The sequence below is a fragment of the Paramisgurnus dabryanus genome, chromosome 23, assembly GCF_030506205.2.
Source record: "Paramisgurnus dabryanus chromosome 23, PD_genome_1.1, whole genome shotgun sequence".
Lineage (NCBI taxonomy): Eukaryota > Metazoa > Chordata > Actinopteri > Cypriniformes > Cobitidae > Paramisgurnus > Paramisgurnus dabryanus.
Genome location: NC_133359.1, coordinates 25,363,944 through 25,385,119, shown reverse-complemented (window position 1 = coordinate 25,385,119; position 21,176 = coordinate 25,363,944). Strand labels below are relative to the sequence as shown.

The 21,176-nt window shown below is 35.9% G+C and overlaps 1 long non-coding RNA gene and 3 gene segments (V, D, J or C); 3 read left to right on the top strand and 1 right to left on the bottom strand.

The window, feature by feature from the left end:
* The first annotated feature begins 1,609 nt into the window (after positions 1 to 1,609).
* LOC141281487 (Ig kappa chain V region K29-213-like) lies at positions 1,610 to 2,084 on the top strand. The segment is given in 2 exon segments: positions 1,610 to 1,658; positions 1,762 to 2,084. Coding segments are annotated over 2 exon segments (372 nt in total).
* An 838-nt stretch (positions 2,085 to 2,922) lies between these two features.
* LOC135780962 (Ig kappa-b4 chain C region-like) lies at positions 2,923 to 5,174 on the bottom strand. The segment is given in 3 exon segments: positions 2,923 to 3,393; positions 4,534 to 4,585; positions 5,121 to 5,174. Coding segments are annotated over 3 exon segments (429 nt in total).
* An 11,317-nt stretch (positions 5,175 to 16,491) lies between these two features.
* LOC135780963 (uncharacterized) lies at positions 16,492 to 19,404 on the top strand. 2 transcript variants are annotated; one of them, XR_012335815.1, is made up of 4 exons: positions 16,492 to 16,952; positions 17,079 to 17,147; positions 17,243 to 17,359; positions 18,182 to 19,404. It is a non-coding gene; the product is annotated as an uncharacterized lncRNA (long non-coding RNA). The 2 variants fall into 2 exon arrangements; XR_010545024.2 differs by lacking the exon at positions 16,492 to 16,952 and having other exon boundaries at positions 16,976 to 17,147; positions 18,182 to 19,403.
* Positions 19,405 to 20,678: 1,274 nt separating this feature from the next.
* On the top strand, positions 20,679 to 21,176 carry LOC135781673 (Ig kappa chain V region K-25-like). The segment is given in 2 exon segments: positions 20,679 to 20,727; positions 20,851 to 21,176. Coding segments are annotated over 2 exon segments (375 nt in total).

The window sequence follows — 21,176 nt, the reverse complement described above, 5'->3', positions numbered from 1 at the left end:
CTCTCCGAGTCTGAGCGTTTTGCTTCTCAATTTTGTTCACCGCAGCTTTAATGTCAATGTTGCACACAGGAGTAAAATATTTGTTTATATATTAATTAACAGAGAATTTCCCTCACTGCAAAGATTAAAATTTTAAGTTCAGTTAAAATTCAAACAAATATTAATTTAATGTATATCTGTCATGATTCTGCCCTCTTGTCATTGTTTTATCCAGGTCTTGAGGCAGGATCAGGGCAGGCCCATGTTGTTTGTGCTTGTATGTATCGTCTCCTGACTCTGCCCCATCGTTTCCTTGTTAATTATCCCATTATTGTTTGATTCATGTCACCTGTTCCCCTCTTGATTTGCTCCCTTATTTTATGCCCTTGTGTTTGCTGTCCTGTGCTGATTCATTTGTAACCTGTGTTTGTGATACACTTCATGCTGTCTTGCTTCATGCCTGTATCTGTATTGACCTGTTTATCTGTAAGTTAGTGTATAGTCAGTATATTGTTTAAGTTTATTGTTTTGTAGTCTTATCTAACACAGTCTCACCCCATTTCGTCAATATTTGACGACACTTGACCATTCGTCAATATGTGACGCGGAGGGTATACCTTTCGCGTCATTTTTTGACGAACTGGGGACTTCAATACTATTACGTCCGTTGCATTCTCTTCTCCTATTTTCTTACCAATTTCGCGTCGGTTTAGGGTTAGATTACGCAAAATTAAACAGTGTACGCGAAATTAAACAGTGTACGCGAAATTAAACAGTTGTCACCTGGCGTTGGGGTTAGAAACAGTTGTCACCTGACGTTGGGGTTAGAGTTAGGTTTGGGTAGGGATGTCATTATGTAAATCTAACCCTAAACTGACGCGAAATTGGTAAGAAAATAGGAGAAGAGAATGCAACGGACGTAATAGTATTGAAGTCCCCAGTTCGTCAAAAAATGACGCGAAAGGTATACCCTCCGCGTCACATATTGACGAATGGTCAAGTGTCGTCAAATATTGACGAAATGGGGTGAGAGTTCATGTCTTAGTTTAGTGTAAGTCTAGTTATCTGTCTTTTGTCTTGCTCTTTTAACCCCCTCGTGGGTCTTTGTTTTGTCATTTTTGTTATAAATAAAGTATTGTGTTCATCTGATCCTGCATCTGGGTTCTATCTCTCTCTCCAACGTGGAGATCCCTGACAATATCAGGGCCCATCAAAGGGTCGGGGAGGTCCCCACACTGCGGGAGCTGCGGGTTGAGTGATCCCAGTCAATCTTTATCAAAATGCCACTTTCATCATGATAAATGTTTTCATGAGCTGTGATCTCTCACTTTATAATGATTCTTCTGTTCTTCATACGATCATAATAAACAGAAAAAACTGCAGCTTCACACAAATTGTTTTAAAAATGTAATCAGTTAATTAGTTTTTACTCAGTTTAGTACAATATGTTTATTAATGGGTGTATATTAGTTTACTAGCACAAGTCGCTTATAATCCTGCCCACTTCTTTGCATTGTGTTGTCATGCTTCAGTGATGTGTGAGTGTTTATAGTGCTGTGAGTTTAACACTTCATGACTGAGATCAGAACAGAACAGAATCTTCATCATCACACAAACCAAAAGAACAACAATGACTTTAATCATCATCTTCATCTGGACACTCACAGTCTTTACTCAAGGTTTGTGTTGTAACATTTTTATCATCATCATTAATTCATTGAAGAGTGAAATATTGATTTGTTTCAGTGTTGTCTTATATTTCATTCTTGTTGTTTCTTTCAGTGTGTAGAGGACAGTACACTGTTACTCAGAGTCCATCAATAACAGCAGTTCAAGCAGGACAACAACTTCAAATGAACTGTAAAGTCAGCAGTGCAGTGTATGGTGGTAATCATTTAGCCTGGTACTTACAGAAACCTGGAGAAGCTCCTAAACTCCTCATATATCTTGCAACAACCCTCCAGTCAGGAACTCCATCAAGATTCAGTGGCAGCGGATCAAACACAGATTTCACTTTGACCATCAGTGGAGTTCAGACTGAAGATTCAGGAGTTTATTACTGTCAGAGTTTACACGGGCCTAGTAGCTGGATGTTGACACAGTGATAAAGAGTGATACAAAAACCTCTGTCAGTCAGACTGCACAGTGACTGCACTCATACACCTGACAGATACTGCAGATGACCATACTACACAATAACACACAACACTGATCAGAAGAGACACACAAGTAACACAATGTATGGGTGGGCATGTAGTGTGAGGCCCCCAAATAATCTAATTTATTATGTAAATAAATGAGACTTTTATTTTGATAGCAATTTTTGTCTACTGGTGTTTGCCGATCATACATCTATTTATATCAAAATGTCAAAGTATTTAAAAATTAATCTCAGCAGAATGACTTTATATTTCCAAGAAAATAAAATGTTTCTTTCCATTTAGTTGGAATGATGTATTTTTTTGTTTACTTTCTACATCATCGTTCAACGATCCAACCAATTCTCACCAAATGTGTACAAATGACACGCAGTGTGATTATCGTGCAATAGGTACGCCAAATTCCACTGTTGCGTGCATATGATACGCAAGTGTCATTTCATATTTACATCATCAGTGTGAGTGTTTGTGTTTCTCTCAGATCCATCAGCAGATGTTCAGCATCCTCACAGGAGTTTAATGTCACAGTAATACTGGAAACACACAGAATAACTATCAAACTAAACCCACTGATGCATCAAATATATCTGACTGTCACACACGTTTATACTTCAATATCTCTTTATAATCATTGATCAAGATCACTGCATGTCTGAGGTTCTTCATTTGACTGACAGTTATGTAAAATTACTTCATCTGCAGGTGTTTTCATGCTTCATTGAGTCAGGTTTATTTATAAAATGTGAGCTTTCATATTCAAAACGGACAAAATGAGTCAAAGGCATAAAGATAGAATATGATTTTATTTGATGAATTGTCACACAATCATGAGTGAATGAATAAAGCAGACATAGACTTGTGTTGTTTGATGTGAGAGAGAAATGAAGAGAAACACAGTTAGTCTGTTAGTCTTGATGTGAGAGTGAGTGGATCTACTGTGAACACTGATCTCTCCTCAATTCTCCAGTGACTTTATCACGCTGGTCTTTCTGTGTGAGCTCACAGCTGACTGAGATCACTGAGCTCCACTCCTGCTCAGAGAGAGTCAGACTGCTGCTCCAGCTGTACAGACCGTCCTTCTCCAGGAGAGCAACACTGCTGTACTGAGACCTGCTGCTGATCCCGTCCACCTTCCAGTTCAGACTCCAGTCTGAGGGGAAGCCCTTGTTGGCCACACACATCAGTGTTGCTGTTTGCTTTGTGGAAATCTCTTCACTGGACGGCGGCAGGACGCTCACTTTAGGGGGACTGTTGGCTGACAATCACATCAATAGTCAATAACTCACACAAGAAAGAAAATAACTTCACTCTTTCCATGTTAAACATTAAATAACCAATAATCAAGATGTTTTATCATATGGCTGAATTATACCCCTAATATATTTTTCTTTCTTGACTTGAAAGCTCAAATTTACAGTATTTGATTTCACTGTTTGTCAGATTTGAAAATGATTGTTCTTAAAACAATAATAATAAAACTTTATTTTACAGTAATTATTATAGTAATAACAGTAAATTATGCAGAATTACATGCAGCTAACCCTAAACCAAACCCCAATCCTAAAGTAAGTTCATGTTATTAATCATTATTACTCAGTATTTAAATGTATAATTATACTGTAAAATAAAGTAAAAAACAAAAGTGTAATAAGAACATAAATGTAAATATAATTCTACAAAAACAACAGTTAGAAAATCTTTACAGTTTAATTACAATTTGTATGTATTATACGTAGATAATATAAATATATACAATTTACATAACGTAAATATGTTGTACAGATACATGTTTGACATGCGCTTCTATCACGCTTAACACTTTCTAACTTAGATTTTAGCTGTAGGTAATACAGACAAAACAACCAAAACAATTTAATTTACCTAAATACACATGAACACATTTATGTGCAAGTGCAGTTTAAAGAGTTTACCTTACAGTTCACCATAAACTATTAATAAATAATAATGTTTTTGTAACTCAATTTTACATTTGTTGCTCCATATATAACAAAGTGAATATTAAAATTAAGCTGAACTTTGTTAACAAAATATTGAGTCTAAACAGAATAAAATTAGTTGTCAGAGTTCAAATGAATATTAGAAAATTTGTAACAAATTTTGTATGTGAAAACAGATTGGAAAATTCAACTTTATGTACGAATGAATATTAGTCACATTATTAAATTATACCAAAACACTAAAGTCAAAATTCTAAGGTGATCTACACAATATATTATTAATACTTAAGAATTATCAACAGCCTGCCATGCATTCAATTATTTTAACTCCTAATTTTATTCCATAAATCCATTTCAATTAAGTGTTTCATACCTGATGTATATATTTATAAACAGTTATATATTTTATTAAAATTATTACTGAATTATTTACTTACTGCCAACATCCAGTCTGGTGCCGCTGCCGAATGTGAACCACAGTGATACAAACTAATGGAGCGACTGTACAAAAACCTCTACACACTTGACTGAATACAAACTACAGCAAAATAAACAACACTAACATCACACAACACAAACAACTATTGTGAAAAACTATGAATGATTTAAGGTCAAAAATGTTAAGCACAATACGATTACAAAATTTCTCCAGTTTTCACTCTTTATTATTTATTCTCATTAGTGTTGTGTGGACACTTTGTAACTCTTTAACCTGCACACACAAACCTGAAGCTTTAGACAAATTAATTATGAACATTTTGGACATTTGTTTTCACTTTTATTTAAAAATTTATTTATTATTTGTTATTTATTATTATACAATTGTATTATTCAGAATATTTTGGAATGGAAATCCATTGAATAATGATAGTGTAGTAGTCTGTATATATGAGCAGAAGTTTCCTGTCGTCTTTTTTGCATTGTGTTGTCATGCTTCAGTGATGTGTGAGTGTTTATAGTGCTGTGAGTTTAACACTTCATGACTGAGATCAGAACAGAACAGAATCTTCATCATCACACAAACCAAAAGAACAACAATGACTTTCATCATCATCTTCATCTGTACACTCACAGTCATAACTCAAGGTTTGTGTTGTAACATTTTTATCATCATCATTAATTCATTGAAGAGTGAAATATTGATTTGTTTCAGTGTTGTCTTATATTTCATTCTTGTTGTTTCTTTCAGTGTGTAGAGGACAGTACACTCTTACTCAGAGTCCATCAATAACAGCAGTTCAACCAGGACAACAAGTTCAAATAAACTGTCAAGTCAGCAGTGCAGTGTATGGTGGTGATCGATTAGCCTGGTACTTACAGAAACCTGGAGAAGCTCCTAAACTCCTCATATATTATGCAACAACCCTCCAGTCAGGAACTCCATCAAGATTCAGTGGCAGCGGATCAAACACAGATTTCACTTTGACCATCAGTGGAGTTCAAACTGAAGATTCAGGAGATTATTACTGTCTGAGTTTACACTATCCAAGTAGTAGCTGGGTGTTGACACAGTGATAAAGAGTGATACAAAAACCTCTGTCAGTCAGACTGCACAGTGACTGCACTCATACACCTGACAGATACTGCAGATGATCATACTACACAATAACACACAACACTGATCGGAGAACACACACAAATATTTTTTATCAGTATTTATAAAGACAAAAATTTTAACAATCATCTATCCAAACTGCTTATGCATATTAATTCCACAGGGAGTGCAGTAGCTTAAAATTATTTGATTATTTGACTAATACGATCATACTTTAGGTTTAATATCAAACTCATTTCTGCTTTATTTTCTTCAAACCCCCTATTGAATAATGAAGCTGTTAAGAGCACAACATACACAAACTCTTCAACTTCAAATAAGAATATAAGAGAGGAAATTTTTTTCTGCATTTGTCTGTTCTTGTAATTCAGTGGAAAACAGCAAATCTGATGATCTTTGAATAATTATGATCAGTGTTCATAGTGGTGAGAATAAAACTTTATACTTTGTTATGAATTGGCTAGCACAATCCATTGGGACAATTTTAAATGTTTTAAGAATTATAAAATGGTACAAAAACAACTTCATAACTGAATAATGCCTTCATTTATTTATTTATTTATTTATTTATTTGAGCAGTAGCTATTCTGCTCAAAAGGAGTAGGCAGAAGCAAGAAGCTTATAAACGCCCTCCCCAAAAATTAATATTACAGTAATACAAAAATCATAATACAAAACAACACGACCACAATACAACATCAAACAAAACAAATCAAACAATATACAATCAGACAAAATTTATATACACTTGCAATGTCCAATGATAACAATACTCCTAATGATAAACGCGTTCTTCTTCTTTATACCTTTTAAAAATCTTTTGTTTGTATTTATATTTAAATAGATTAATATTTGGACAACATTTCATCTCCATCTCCAAATTATTCCACTGTCGCACCCCATTAACTGTAAGGCTAACTTTTCAAGGTTGTACTATGTTTTTGCATCCTAAAATTCATTTCATCACGTAATGCATAACCACCAGTGCGTTCTTGGAACCTTCTTTGTATTTGGCTTGGTAACAATTTGTGCCTTGCTTTATATAGCATCTGTACTGATTGAAACTCAACAATGTCATAAAACTTCATGATCTTAGATTTTAAAAATAATGAGTTTGTATGGTCCAAGAACCCAACTTTGTGAATTAATCGGATAACTCTTTTTTGCAACATTACTATTGGTTTTAATGTACTTTTATAAGTACTACCCCATACCACAGAGCAGTAATGTAAGTAAGGCAAAATCAGAGAACAATATAAAGTATGCAAAGCTTTGGTGTTTAAAATATGCTTTACTTTTGCAATTACCGAAATGCTTCTTGAAATTTTAGTACTTACATATTTAATATGAGAGTTCCAAGTAATTCTATCATCTATAATAACTCCAAGGAATTTAATTTCATGCACCCGCTCTATAACAACGTCCTCTATCTGAATTACTTCCTGAGCATTAGAATTACCAGGTCCGAATATCATCATTTTGCTTTTTCCTAGATTTAATGATAATTTATTTTTTTTGAACCACTTATTAACACGTTTGAGTTCCAAAGTAACTATTTGACACAGTTGTTTTAAGTCGTTTCCAGACGCAAAAATATTTGTATCATCTGCAAACAAAATAAATCTAAGTATTTGAGATGTTTTACAAATATCATTTATATACATGTTAAACAGTTTTGGGCCCAGTATTGAACCTTGAGGCAAACCACACACGATTTCTTGATAACTTGATTGATAATCTCCTATTTTCACATATTGTTTTCTATTTTCCAAATAACTGATCATCCACTTTAATGCGACTCCTCTAATTCCATAATGTTCTAGCTTATTAATTAAAATATCGTAATTTATTGTGTCAAATGCCTTACTGAGGTCAATAAATAATCCTATTGCATATTTCTTTTTATCTACAGCATTAGTTATTTCATCAACTGTATCAAAGAGTGCATGCGAAGTTGAACAATTATTCCTAAAACCAAACTGATTATCTGAGAGTAATTTATTTCTTTCAATAAAACTACTAAGTCTAGAATTAAAAACCTTCTCTAAAATTTTTGAAAATTGCGGTAAAAGTGAAATAGGCCTATAATTAGTAAAGAGATGCTTATCTCCTGCCTTAAACAAAGGAATCACTTTTGCTATTTTCATACCTTTAGGAAATTGGCCAGTTTGCAATGATAAGTTACAAATGAATGTTAACGGCTTACTAATACTTTCAATAACACTTTTTAAGGTCTTCATATCCATATCATAATGATCTGTCGAGGTTTTATTTTAGAGAAGTAAAACTGGTTTGTTTCAGTTCAGATGATTCAACTAATCAATCAGTGACACTGAGAGTGAAGTGAAAATCATATTTATATTGTCATGCAAAAATCCACAGCAACGTTCATATTTATAAAAACATGGAAAACATGGTCTTTGACATGGAAAAGCGCTTACCGCCATGTCAGGGTCTGAGTGCTGCAGATTTTTGGAAATAAAAGTCATTCTTGCTGCTCAAAAAAGGATTTGAACATTGACATGAGCTGCGCACAATTTCAAGATCATTTGTGAATTAAAGATTTTCCATCTTCAAGTGAGGCGTACGTGCATTTTCTGTGTACATTTGCTCTGTGAATCACATGCTTTTAAAGGAGACATATCATGCTAAATCCACTTTCTTAGCTCTTAAATGCATTTAGTTGTATAGTTGTAGTGTTTAGAAGTACATAAAAGTTGAAATTAGTCTCTTCAGGTGCTTTGTTGATATCTTTATATTCTGTTTTGGTCATATTTTCCAACCTGTTCTGATTTTTCTATTTTCTATTACGTTTTTTGAACAGTTATGTAGCGAAGGCTGACCTGAAGTGTAGGGGGCTAGTTGCGTATGAATATAACAGTGTACCAGGGTGTCGGTCAGAACACAACAGAGAGAGATAAATCAACTTGAGCCTTTTATTCGGCACACCAGAGAACATATATCAGAGGGGAGAGCCAACATTCAATATGTAAGAGGTAGCACACAGCAAAACTCTGAATGAGAGCACAACTTAGGGAAGAGCAGAGCAGGCGTTGATGTGGGTAATGGTAATGGTTGCAGTGGTCCTTTAATAGGGCGGTGCACAGGCTGAGGGATGCTCCTTTAATAGAGGTAAGTCAGAGCTGTATTCATGGGCTTTGTTGCATGGCATGTAGTAATGAAGATGAATGAGTGTCTGTATTTGAGAGTTTTGCCAGATTAATGCAGGTGGAGATGTGAGATGTGGTTTCCCTGCAACACATAATCACAGGATTCCCAGAGTAACACTACTGCACTTAAACATTCATTACATTAAGAAATAGCTATAGCTTCTCCCCTCATACATTATAACAATAGCATATAAACAGACGTGTCTCAGATGACACATTTACATCATTATCAGTATTTATACATCATATGTAATATAACTGACTAGGGATGGGCATTCGATTAAGTTTTCTTTGTCGATCGTCTGGAGAATTAACGATCGACTATCGATTAATCATTAATATTTTTATAATAAAATTTGTTATTTAACTTTTATACTTAAAAAATGCAATGAATACAAATATACAGCGTGTTTTTCCTCGATGAGACCTTTATTACAAGATCAACTTGTGGCAGACAGTTAAACTATGTTTCAAACATATATGTGCGTGCATGTGCGGTGCTCTAAAGCAGCGGAACCTGCAGCTGCAAGCCAGCGTTCTTAAACAGAGACCTCATTATTTCCAAAATAAATAAAAAAAACAGATTCATGTTTAACATTAAATTAAACAAAAAACATAATACTTAGATCTGAAAGGTTTTGTCAAAATGTAACTCAAAATTATTCAAGCCAGAAGAAAGTGTAAGATATTAGCCTTCCTAACATTAGGCTATAACAAATTAGGCTACTTAAAGCCTCGTGAAAAATAACTAACTTAAGTAACTCGCCTAAAACTTCTGCACCAGTCTACTGATTTTTTTTGAGAAAAAAAAGCATTTTTTGGGGTCAGACGCGACCGCAACCCATGGTGACCGTCAGTCCAGCCGCCGCCGAAAACACCCGCTCCGAGGAGACTGACCGGGATGCACAGGTACCTCAGCGCTAACTTGGCTTATTCCGCATACAGAGTATGTGTGAAACAGCGTGCGTTTTGTGAGCCCCATTCTCCATTGTTTAATTATACTAACATAGTCTTTTAGTTTTTATTTGTTGTAAAACAACAGTAGACACAAATTTACTATGGTCTCCAACTCCACAATATACCATAACCATGGTATTTGTAGTAAAATTGCGGAAATACAAATCGTTTTAATCTGCAAAAAAAAAAAAAACATTTTCACAATGATAAAATCATGGCTAATTTTCCTAAGGTAGTAATTACAAAATTATATATGTTTGAAAGACGGAGATGCGCACCTGTCAATCTATAACAGAGCGAGGCCAGAGACAAACGTGCTCATAAACGGGAGTAATATGGAATAATGTGTGCATCTTTGAATAACTGTAAGTATACATTTCTTTTAAATATATTTTGTCATATAAAGTTTTGAGACATGGTCTAATAATGCTTTATTCACTTTTATTGCTCATTTAGACTTATTGTGCGGGTAACAGCGTTTTTGACGCATTTCCCTCAGAGATTATTTTAGCAATATTGCTTTTTTTCCGGTAATAATAATACAATTTATATTTCAATCCTGTTTCATTGTCTGTTTATTCATTTCATTATGCTGTTATGTTAATGTGAGGATATTTATTTGCCATATGAAACGTGCCGTTATATGAATACTTTTGTATAATATTCAAATATATGCGGAATTTGAATAACTGTATGAATACAGTTGCTTATTTTTGTCATAAAGTTTTGAGAAATAATAATATTGTGAGGATTTATTTCCATATGAGACGTTTTTTGTCGTTGAATACTCTCGTTTATTATTTGGAAATCATATACATACATAGTAGGAAATATATAATGTGGAAGGGTAGACTTGCAAAGTTACTCTGCTTATTTTTATTTATGATATATGTGGAGATAAATAAAGCATTGCAAAACTGCTGATTTGATCCATTCAGATCCTGACCACCAGGCTAGAGATTTTAAACATCCTTAATCCACATTTACTAGTCTGTCAAATAATATCTAACATATATTGTTTAATGAAAAAGAAATGATGCTTTGTTCTATTGTTTATGCGGAAAAGTGTTCACAGAAAGTGTCAATCACATGAACGTTTTATATGCAGAATAAGCGGTCAGCAGCGCACTGCAACGGGTGCTTGACGGATTCGCCCCACACATACGCAAACGCACTGCATACGGAGTATTTGTGAAACAGGAGTTAGATAAAAAAAATGCATTCAATTAATTGATAACAAATTAACGTCATCGACGAAATTCTTAACAATCAATTATCGATCGTCGATTAATTATGCCCATCCCTATAACTGACATTATTTAGTATGAACACATTAATGAACATTAATATAAAGTGAGTTAGATACAGCTTAGTATGACTGTTTAGCTGATAGCACGTGAGCACTATTAATAACACAATCTGGTGCTTGTCTCCACAGCAACCGATTCATGTGTCCATAATGCTTAACACAGCGAGGCAAACATGCATTGATATGCAGCACCGTTTAGAACTAGCGCTCTTCCGCCGGTGCGCTGTATGACTATCAAAATCACTATCAAAATAAAAGTCCTCTTCCGTCTGAGTCTTTTGCACAATTACGTCACAGTATTTGCAGCGGAACTGCCAAATAAGGACATCGACTCCCAGTCCAACACTACGAGCAATCCGCCATTTTCAATTTCTCGCTGCGATATTGTCGTCCAAGCTCAAGGATGCAGAAGTTACGAGAGAGTAAATCAAAATGTTCGGTTGTTGAACCTGTGCCTGGTTGAGTTTTATTTTTCACAGAAATGTCATTTTTTTAGTGCGCGAAGCACTTCAAGGATAACTATTTCACCAACCTCCACCAGTATAAAGTAGGATTTGCCGATAGACTTCGACTGATTGAGGGGTCAATTACTTCTATCTTTGGAGACGACGAGCAGAGCACTTCGATAAGCTGTAAATAACTTTAAAAACAGTAAAGTACACGGTGGTCATAGTTTAGCAGTGCTGTTTCTCAATCCGAAAGCTGCAGCCTGCGGATGTCGCATGTGGTCATCAACCCGGGATTAAGTTATAGCATATTACAACAACTTACAATTAACTAAGAATAGTCAACTTTATAATTGTTAATATTCTGAAATAAGACAGCCGGCATTAACACACCATTGCGATACCTCCATATGAAGACGTTGTTCTGCAGGTTCGTCGTCTTCATTTTCATCTCGCTCCATTTCCGACTCTGGCGCGAACATATAAGGCTGAATGGACAAGTCTTCCGTTGTTGACATTTTGTGAATAACGAGTAAATAAAAAGTTTCTGTGCAGCTAGATAATTGTATCTCTGCTATAAAACTACAAAAATGGCCGAACGGGGTGTAGTTTAACCGATTGTCACCTCTGCAACCTGAAGAGGGGGCAGGGTATGACGTGCATTTAAAAAGACAGTACCAAAACGAGTTGCTCTCAGATGCAAATCAGAAAAGGGGTAGAAAGGGGGCATGTGGGGCTATAATAATGAGGAATTCAGACGCAAGCATTGCAGTTTCGCTTTATTTAGACCACAAATAGATGATTTATATGTAAAAAGGACAGATTTAAAAGCATGATATGTCTGCTTTAAGAAATGATCGAATTTAGGAGGTTTCTATGCAGGCCCCTGATGTCACTGAATAAAACCAAACACTCACAGCTCCTCACAGTGGTCAGTGTACACTGATCAACCACAATATTAAATCCATCTGTTTAATATTGTGTATGTCCCCCTCGTGCTGCAAAACAGCTCTGATGCATCAAGACATTATCTTCACAAGACCTCTGTGGTATCTGGCACCAAGACATTAGCAGCTTTATGTCAAGCAATTTACCTTCATAGATCAGATTTGTTGGTCCAGCCGATGAACCACCAAATTTTCTTTGACAGTGGATTTTTCAAGCTTTTTTGTGGTCTATCAGGCTGGAGACAGATTTGGTTGTTACCAGCAGGTGGCAGTAAGCGCCAGAAAAAATAACCATTTGTTTACGTTGAAGAGCAAGCGAGGAAGTCCCGTTCATTTCAGAGGAGTAAAATACATTTTTCATATAAATGTACTTTGTTGTGTTTTGCACAAACAATAGCCGTTTCTCAATATGCGTTCTTGTCTGTACTTGTGTTCTTGCGGACTTGTGAAACGTCATCAGTCGCGGCCCAAGTACTGTTCCAATTCAAAGTTCGCATCAAGCCCAAGTTCATATAAAATCCCCGGATGTGTTCTTGATCCGCCCATTTTATCGAGGATGCATCAGAGGAGACTTGTGTGGACTTATGACAGCGAAGTTTCCCAGGATGCATTTCGCGTCAGGAGTTCGTTCTTCCGAGTCTGAACTTGCAAGTTCGAACTACGAAGGACACAAGTCCGAGTTCGGCGTACTTGGTTTTGAGAAACGGCTAAAAATATCAAGAAAACGCTGTAAATTGACTCATTTTGTAGAGGACAACCTACGCTAACAGACCATGTAGCATTTTGTGGCTAATATGCGCTATCATGGACGCTGACGCTCAAGTTTCACGTAAGTTTAAAAAAAACGTTTCTTATCTAATTATTCATTCAACGATTGTTGGATATGTGATGATGATAGAACAAAAATAACAATGCAGCCTTATTACTGGGAATGAGAATTTTGTTGGATATAAGACTTGCCCATGTTTGTCATATTTGAAAAATATGAAATATGTGAATATTAAATCATTTAAAACCCTTTTTTTGGGGGGTGATAGTGTTAATTAAGTGTAAATAACTTTCCTACAGTAAAATATATGTCAAAGTCAGGGCCGGATTAACATGAGGGCAGAGCCCGCGGGATTAGGGGGCCCGTGATTTTTTGGAGGAAATGAGATTGTCAAGTCATAGGTGGTTGATTTGTGTATAATAAAATAACAAGAAGTTATTGGAAAATGTGACTGAATGATATAATTCACCGCCCAATCAAATTAACTCTACAACTCTACAATTTGCGCCGTGACGTTGAGAAACACCTCTTTTCATTATGCGTTCATGTAGAACATTATAGGCCTATAAGTCGCTTGCTGGAGCAATAGTTACGCCCCTCTCTTGCAGTCCGCAGACAGACCCGTCTCCACTGGAGTTTAAAAATTATTAAATAAGTGAAAGTGGTTCACAAAAAAAGGAAAAACAAGCTTCACCCCCTGCCTCGTCCCCGATCCGCGTGTTTTATACGTCGAAAAAGCAGCTGAAGTTAATGAGTTAAGCACTATTTTGATGATAATTGCAATATTTCAAAATCACAGAATCAACACTGGCCACCACGAATAGATTTTTCATGATTAACATTTACATTTATATTTTAATATTTAAAACGGCTTCATTCACTGTTGCTGGGCTCGGTGGCGCCTCTCTCGTGCGCGCGCTCTCCCTGTCATGCTGTGTGCGGCACCTCGACAGTGCATTTCTCACATGACACTTTCAGTGAGTGAAAGAATTTAAAGTTGGAATTAAAATGTGCGTTCCCCCGTGTACTTGTATTTATACGTAAACGTCAACAGATGATACTGACAGTGAAGACGGCTGACAGACTTTATCATGACTTAACGTAAGGTTAGTAGTGTTTTCCCACACTCTCTCCCTCCCTATGGTGCGGTGAGTTATGTGCGCGCGTTCTGTAGTTCTGTGTAACAGTGTATTCTCTCATATTTTTGAATTTGCGCTGAATTGTATGCGCTATACGCGATCTACAATCAAACTATCACTTGCACTCATAAACACAACAAGATGAGAAGAGCATCAGTAACGCTCTGCACTGCATGAGACACAGGTAGTGTAGCCAAAATCACCTTGTATATCAGCTCTTCGATAAACTCTTCTAAAATAACAATCATAGCATTTATGTAATTGTAAATGCAGGCTATTAATAACCCTGATGCTATCAACATGACGGTGATGTTTTTGAACTATCCCTAAATAATTCATGGTTAAGTACTTATTGAGGAAGTATGACTGATGTATGAGTAATGTTTTTGCGGATTTTCGGCAACCTTTATGTTTTTGAGTTCATATCTGGAGTAAATGCACTACATAGGGTACAAATGTTTTATCAATAAAATGTTCCCAAAATCTGTGCAGTAGAGGGTTACTGTGTTAAATAGCCTAGACTATTTAGTATGCAAAAATAATAATAATAAATAATGATAAAGAAAAACATTAATTAAATACATTGATTAATAACAATAAAAAAATATGTATTGCGGTAGAAGACTGGCTTGGCAATCAGATGAAAGGGGGCCCTTGGTGTTGCTACAGCCCCAGGGCCCAAAGTCCTCTTAATCCAGGCCTGATCAAAGTGATGCATATCTGCATCACAAACAGTACTCATTGGGCTACTGGGTCCATGACAGATTTTATATTAAGTCATTTTGACCCCGGTACAGGAGGTTAAGAAGAGCAATGAAAATAGTTTTGTGTCTTATTGTTTTGGAACCACAAGGTGGAGCTCATGGACAAACAACAATAATTAATTCTATTTGTGCTCAGCATAAATGAGTACACCCCAACGAATATGTTAGCAAAAAATTAAATAACGTGAATTTAACAGGAATTCACTAGGAAATGATGAATATAATTAATCATCACACAGGTGGCCACAGGATAACTGGCAAGTGAGAGTGCTGTTTAAGAGAGAAAATCCACTCCCATGTAATGGTGACAGAATAGCACCACATGGTAAAGAAATGTCTCAAGACGTGAGAAACAAATTCATTTCTTTGCACAAAATGACCAATGTTTCAAGATTATTAGTTAAGCATTGCTTATAAGTTTAAATACTCTCACGAAAGGGATCCAAACATTAAAAAAGGATGGACTTGTGAGAAGCTCTCTGCGATCTCCAGGTCGTTCACTGAAGTTAACACCTCGTCAAGAGTGTTCTGTGATGAAAGATGTTGAAAAAAATCATCATACAAGTTCAGCACAGTTGGCTAAATCATTAGAAAGTCAATCTGGGTTGTGGCAGTGCTCTTCTGTTGGCTTGCATGAGTGCTGCAGGTGTCGGAGAGTTGAATTTTATAGACGGCATCATGAATACACAGATGTACTGTGAAATACTTAAAGAGAAGATGCTACCATCACTCTGTGCCCTTAGTCACCGGGCAATCTTTCAACATGACTGTGACCCAAAACACACATCTAAGGTCACTAATTCATTTTAGAAGAAGCACAGGGTAAAAGAGATTCAGACCTCAATCCAGGTTTTGGGGAGATATGGGGAGTTCTGAAAAGACAAGCAGAACATCATTTTCCATCCAGGATCTGAAAGAGGTCATTGTTCAAGAATGGAGAATTAAAGATGTAACTGTATGTTGTCAACTTCTTTATTCAATGTCTAGAAGAATTAGTGCTGTTTTTTTATAATGGAGGCCATACAAAATATTTTTTTAGGCTGTACTCATTTTTGCATCACCTCATTTGATTTAAATGTGTTATTTTTCGTATCCATAAGATGGTAAGTGACTTTTACGCTTATGTTAAGAAACATAAATGTTTAATAAAACTGGTGTGTAATACAGCAAATCTGTCTCAAATCGACTAACAAATGGAGAAAAATATTATTTTTTAAATTAAATAAGGGCTGTACTTATTTATGCTCAGCATATATAGGTATGATTCTGTATCCAAGTGTCTGTGATGTAAACATCAGACTGTAATATTGAAACCCAGTGGTTGTTGAAGTTATTTAAAGGCTCGTACAGACTACATGACTTTAAAACGTTGGTCCGAACTGTGCGGTTCACACTACATGACTTGCTCTCTGTGAAATCAGGAGTGTTCACGTTGTTGATCAGTTCACACCACACGACATAACGTGACTGCCCCACAACAGGAGGTAACGCACTACACGAGTTGAGAACAACTCTATCACCCGGCGATTCTATCTTGTCCACAAACCACGTTTTGTCACGAAAAATCACGCGATAAAACAAACCGGAAGTGACGCGAAACAACACGCGCACCAGTAAACCCACAGAAGAAGAATCAAGACGACGCGCAAAACTTTTGTTTGTATATATAGACTTCAGACAGAAATTAGTGCTGCAAACCGTTTGCGCGATGCAAAGCCGCAAAAGAAAAAAATGAAGAGATGTGTATGTGGAGAGGTGGATCAACACCACACGCGGACAGCAGGGATTAAAGAGAGGGAGGTGAGTACAGCTTGTTTATATAGGAAATATAGCTGCATGCTTTGGCTATGATCACATTTAAAATATCAACGTGTTGTCTACTGTGTTTAAAAGCTGTGTTTCTTGATTTAATTATCGTTCAAATAGAATAGGACAGGCTTCGCAAAGCATGACTTGGAGAGCGTTTGTCTTTGACCCTGCGATTCTATGCAACAGGTTTGTGTGATTTCATTTCAAACGAATATGAACTGAATGTTGTCATTACGTTTTTTCTGCCTGGGTATGTTTTTGAACTTTTTGGTGTCATGCAGGTGACACGTTCAAGTCCCTGAGGTTCAAGTCCAGGATGGGGGACCAGCACCATCCCACAAATAGTTTTGGATACCTGTTCTGTTCTGTACCAGGTTATAAAGGACGATTTCTTGAAGGTAGGGTTATTACAAAATATCTATCTATCTATCTATCTATCTATCTATCTATCTATCTATCTATCTATCTATCTATCTATCTATCTATCTATCTATCTATCTATCTATACTACTTCATTTAAAAAAAAGAACACCCAAAACATTGTGGACATCAGCAGTTGACTGTCTTTGATAAAAGTATTTTAGTAAAAACTATTATTAGAAACAGGGTTATAGTTCCGAAAAGCACAAGTAATATTTATTATTATGTCTATACATACCTGTATACATTAATTTCATAATTTTATCTGAGCTTACACTATGTGTATATTAAAGTATTTTGTGTATAAACATGAATTATGTTAACACAGCAATAAATATAAAATTACTTCCAAACCTTATATTGTATTTGTTTTTGTTGTTGTTTAGTCCCTAGTTTATCTTTATACTTATATGCATTAAGTAAGAAGGGGTCTCATTTATAAAGCATGCATATGCACAAAACAGTTCTGGAAACACGCGTACGCCAGTTACCACACAAATGTTGTGATCTTTAAAAAAAAAAACTTAATGGGAGAATAGGCTTGCATGGTGGGATCACAAGATAATTAATGTACGCACACTTGCAGAAAGGGAACATTGCTTTGTCTGTATTTTTTGGCGTATGCCATTTTTGGCTTTTGTGCATACATAGACTTTTAGTAAGGATCCTACACACAGTTTTATAAATGAGACCCAAGGTGTTTGTTCTACATATAACTATGCAAATAAACCCATTGGAAACTGTAGTCTTGAATATATAATAATTTAATCAGTGACATTTGGTGTGTCCTATTGTTTTAGACACCACCAACGGAAGGAGAGTGGCATAGCCGTGGACTTCGAAAGGAAGTGGCAGTTTCCACATTGCTTTGGGGTACTTACTACCACTCCAGCTGTAGCAGACTGCTGACCAAAACATGGTTGATGGGCAATGGAAGAATCGTGGGATGGGTGCTTTTCAACCGATGAACACCACCTCACATCGCAATTGTATGGCAACAGCAAAAGTGCAATGCACTCTGATGCGGGACTACTTTGTCTTACCAGCGGGTAGTGTTTATTGGCAAGTTCAACACATTTTAAACGGAACTGATGTAGAGTTATCCCTGCAAACAGCAGATTAAAGCCAGTTATTGTCAGTTTAGGACATTCGTTTTCTTGTGTGTTCTAAAGTCCTGTATTTGTAAAGAACACAATGTGGTTCACTTTTTCATTGTTTTAAGTATTCTGTTTATTGTTGTGTTATTATTCAATTAATTTTAATTGCATACAAATCAAAAGGTGCAGGAATGTAACAAATAAAGGCAATCTGCATGTTGCAATTAAGTGCCTTGTACTAACTTTATTTCTTGATCCACACTCATTATTCACAGAACATTAACAATGTTTCTATACTACGGCGCTAAACATCAACATATCTGATCATGCTAAAAATTTATGGGGATTGTGATGATAAGCTCTGGGCATTTTTACTCAATGTGGATTAATCTAACAGCCAATCACACACAATTATATTACGATATTTATATATCACCCAGCCCTTAAAGGGGCTCTACATAGGGATTTTTGTAATGTTTAATTGTGTTAATGTGGTGCACTGCACGTGTTCTAACAATGTATATTTTGTCTGTCCACATAATATACATTCAAATGTACTACATTGTTTTCAAGTTGCACAAACAACAATGCAAGGCTATAAAGCACTATTCATATTGGCTGTTTTTGTAAAATATGACAATGTGTTTTATACTTTTATACTTTGTTGCATTAAATGTATTACTTTCGATAGACCATTTATTTCATGAAACAGCACTGGGAAATTCAATCTAAACCCTTCAACAAGTTTAATCACCTTATTGATAAATGTAATACATAGTAAAGTCAATAGTTTGTAAACAAAAACAAATCGGGACCGGACCGCACATGTCATGCATGATATATGCATAGGGTAGGTTGTTCAGGTGACAACATTGATCCGCTTCTGTCAGTCTCCTGTGTGTTGTATATCATCACCATTATGCTTCTTTTGAGATGTGATAATAGAACTGGGTCTTCAATATTCCTCAATTCCAAAGCCATGGTTCCCAAATGAAGTTAATGTATCCCTAGTTGTTTGTGAGTCCACTTGTGCAACAGTAAAGTCTAAAATAAATAAATAAATGCAATGTTTCCAGTTAATATTTACCTCCACACTTTCATTTATTTTGTCTATTCAAACTAAATATGAGAATTTATTCCTTTGTTTACAAGCTCTTTCGACTGGTACAAAAGGCAGATTGTAATGTAACTGAATATCCTCTAATACACAATATATAACAATAAACAGAATTACAGTAAAAAGAATTATACACTTTATAATGTTTTACAGACATATCACAAAATAGGATTACGCTAGCTTCTATAATATGCATGTATATGGAAATATGACCAATTAATTTACATTTTACCCTATAACATTTAGATAATGTAATAATAACATTTGCTCACCTGGCTGTTTTACAGCGTTTGCTCTTTCTCTCCACCGTTTCTTTTTCTCAGCGCAGTTGTGGTAAATATATGTGAAACGTCATACAGACATTTATGCCTGAGTTCAATGTTTTCTTGGTGACATGCTGCTCATCTTTCCGTGTGACGTCAACCCCTCGTCGGATTGGCTGTAGCTCGTGACATCATAGGAGGTTGAGTCGCGCGACAGCTCCAGATATCTAACAAGCTAGATATTTTTCTGGTGTCGGCGACGCGTCTGCGAGCCGTCTGCGAGCGTCTTTGATGCGTTGTTGGCTCTTTCATACCAACAGATTGGCGAACGTCGATCGCCCGCTAATCCCCCGCGATTTGCACCCGATCACACCCCGACCTGTCGGCGAGCGAACGATTTGCAAATCGGGCTTAAATCTGGCTTAAAATCATGTAGTGTGAACTTAGCTTAACACTCGTCTAAGATTACCTGTATGATCTTAAGCATGAGATAGGACTGTTTGTGCAATAATAAAATAAGTTGTACATCAGTCAGGTTGCAGATCTGTGGACTGTGTGTATATTTTTCCGCAAAGGTTTCTTGTAAACACTAATGTTTGAATTAACAATCAGGTTTAATACTCGTTGTAGGAAGAAGTCACTGACTATGTTCAAAGGAAATCGACTGTTCGAATAAATGATGTAAATGAAGTGAGAGTGAGTTTGCATTGTGTTGTCATGCTTCAGTGATGTGTGAGTGTTTATAGTGCTGTGAGTTTAACACTTCATGACTGAGATCAGAACAGAACAGAATCTTCATCATCACACAAACCAAATAACAATGACTTTCATCATCATCTTCATCTGGACTCTTTCAGTTTTTATTCTGGGTGAGAAATGAAAGAATAACCGAGTTGTTATTACTTCTGGTGTAGTTGTTTTTAGGTTCATTCTTAGTATTATATGATAGTAATGTTTTATAAACTAATTGTTTTTCTTTTTGTCTTTTATAGAATCGAGAGGAGTAACTCTGACTCAACCTAAAGTAAAAAGTGTTCAACAAGGACAAACAGCTACAATAGAGTGTCATATAGATGAAGGAATATATAGCTACGACTTAGCCTGGTACTTACAGAGACCTGGAGAAACTCCTAAACTCCTCATATATAACATAAATACTCTTCAGTCAGGAACTCCATCAAGATTCAGTGGCAGTGGAACAGCAAGCACTGGAAAAGATTTCACTTTGACCATCAGTGGAGTTCAGACTGAAGATTCAGGAGATTATTACTGTCTGAGTTATCACTATATCAACAGTAAAAATGTGTTGACACAGTGA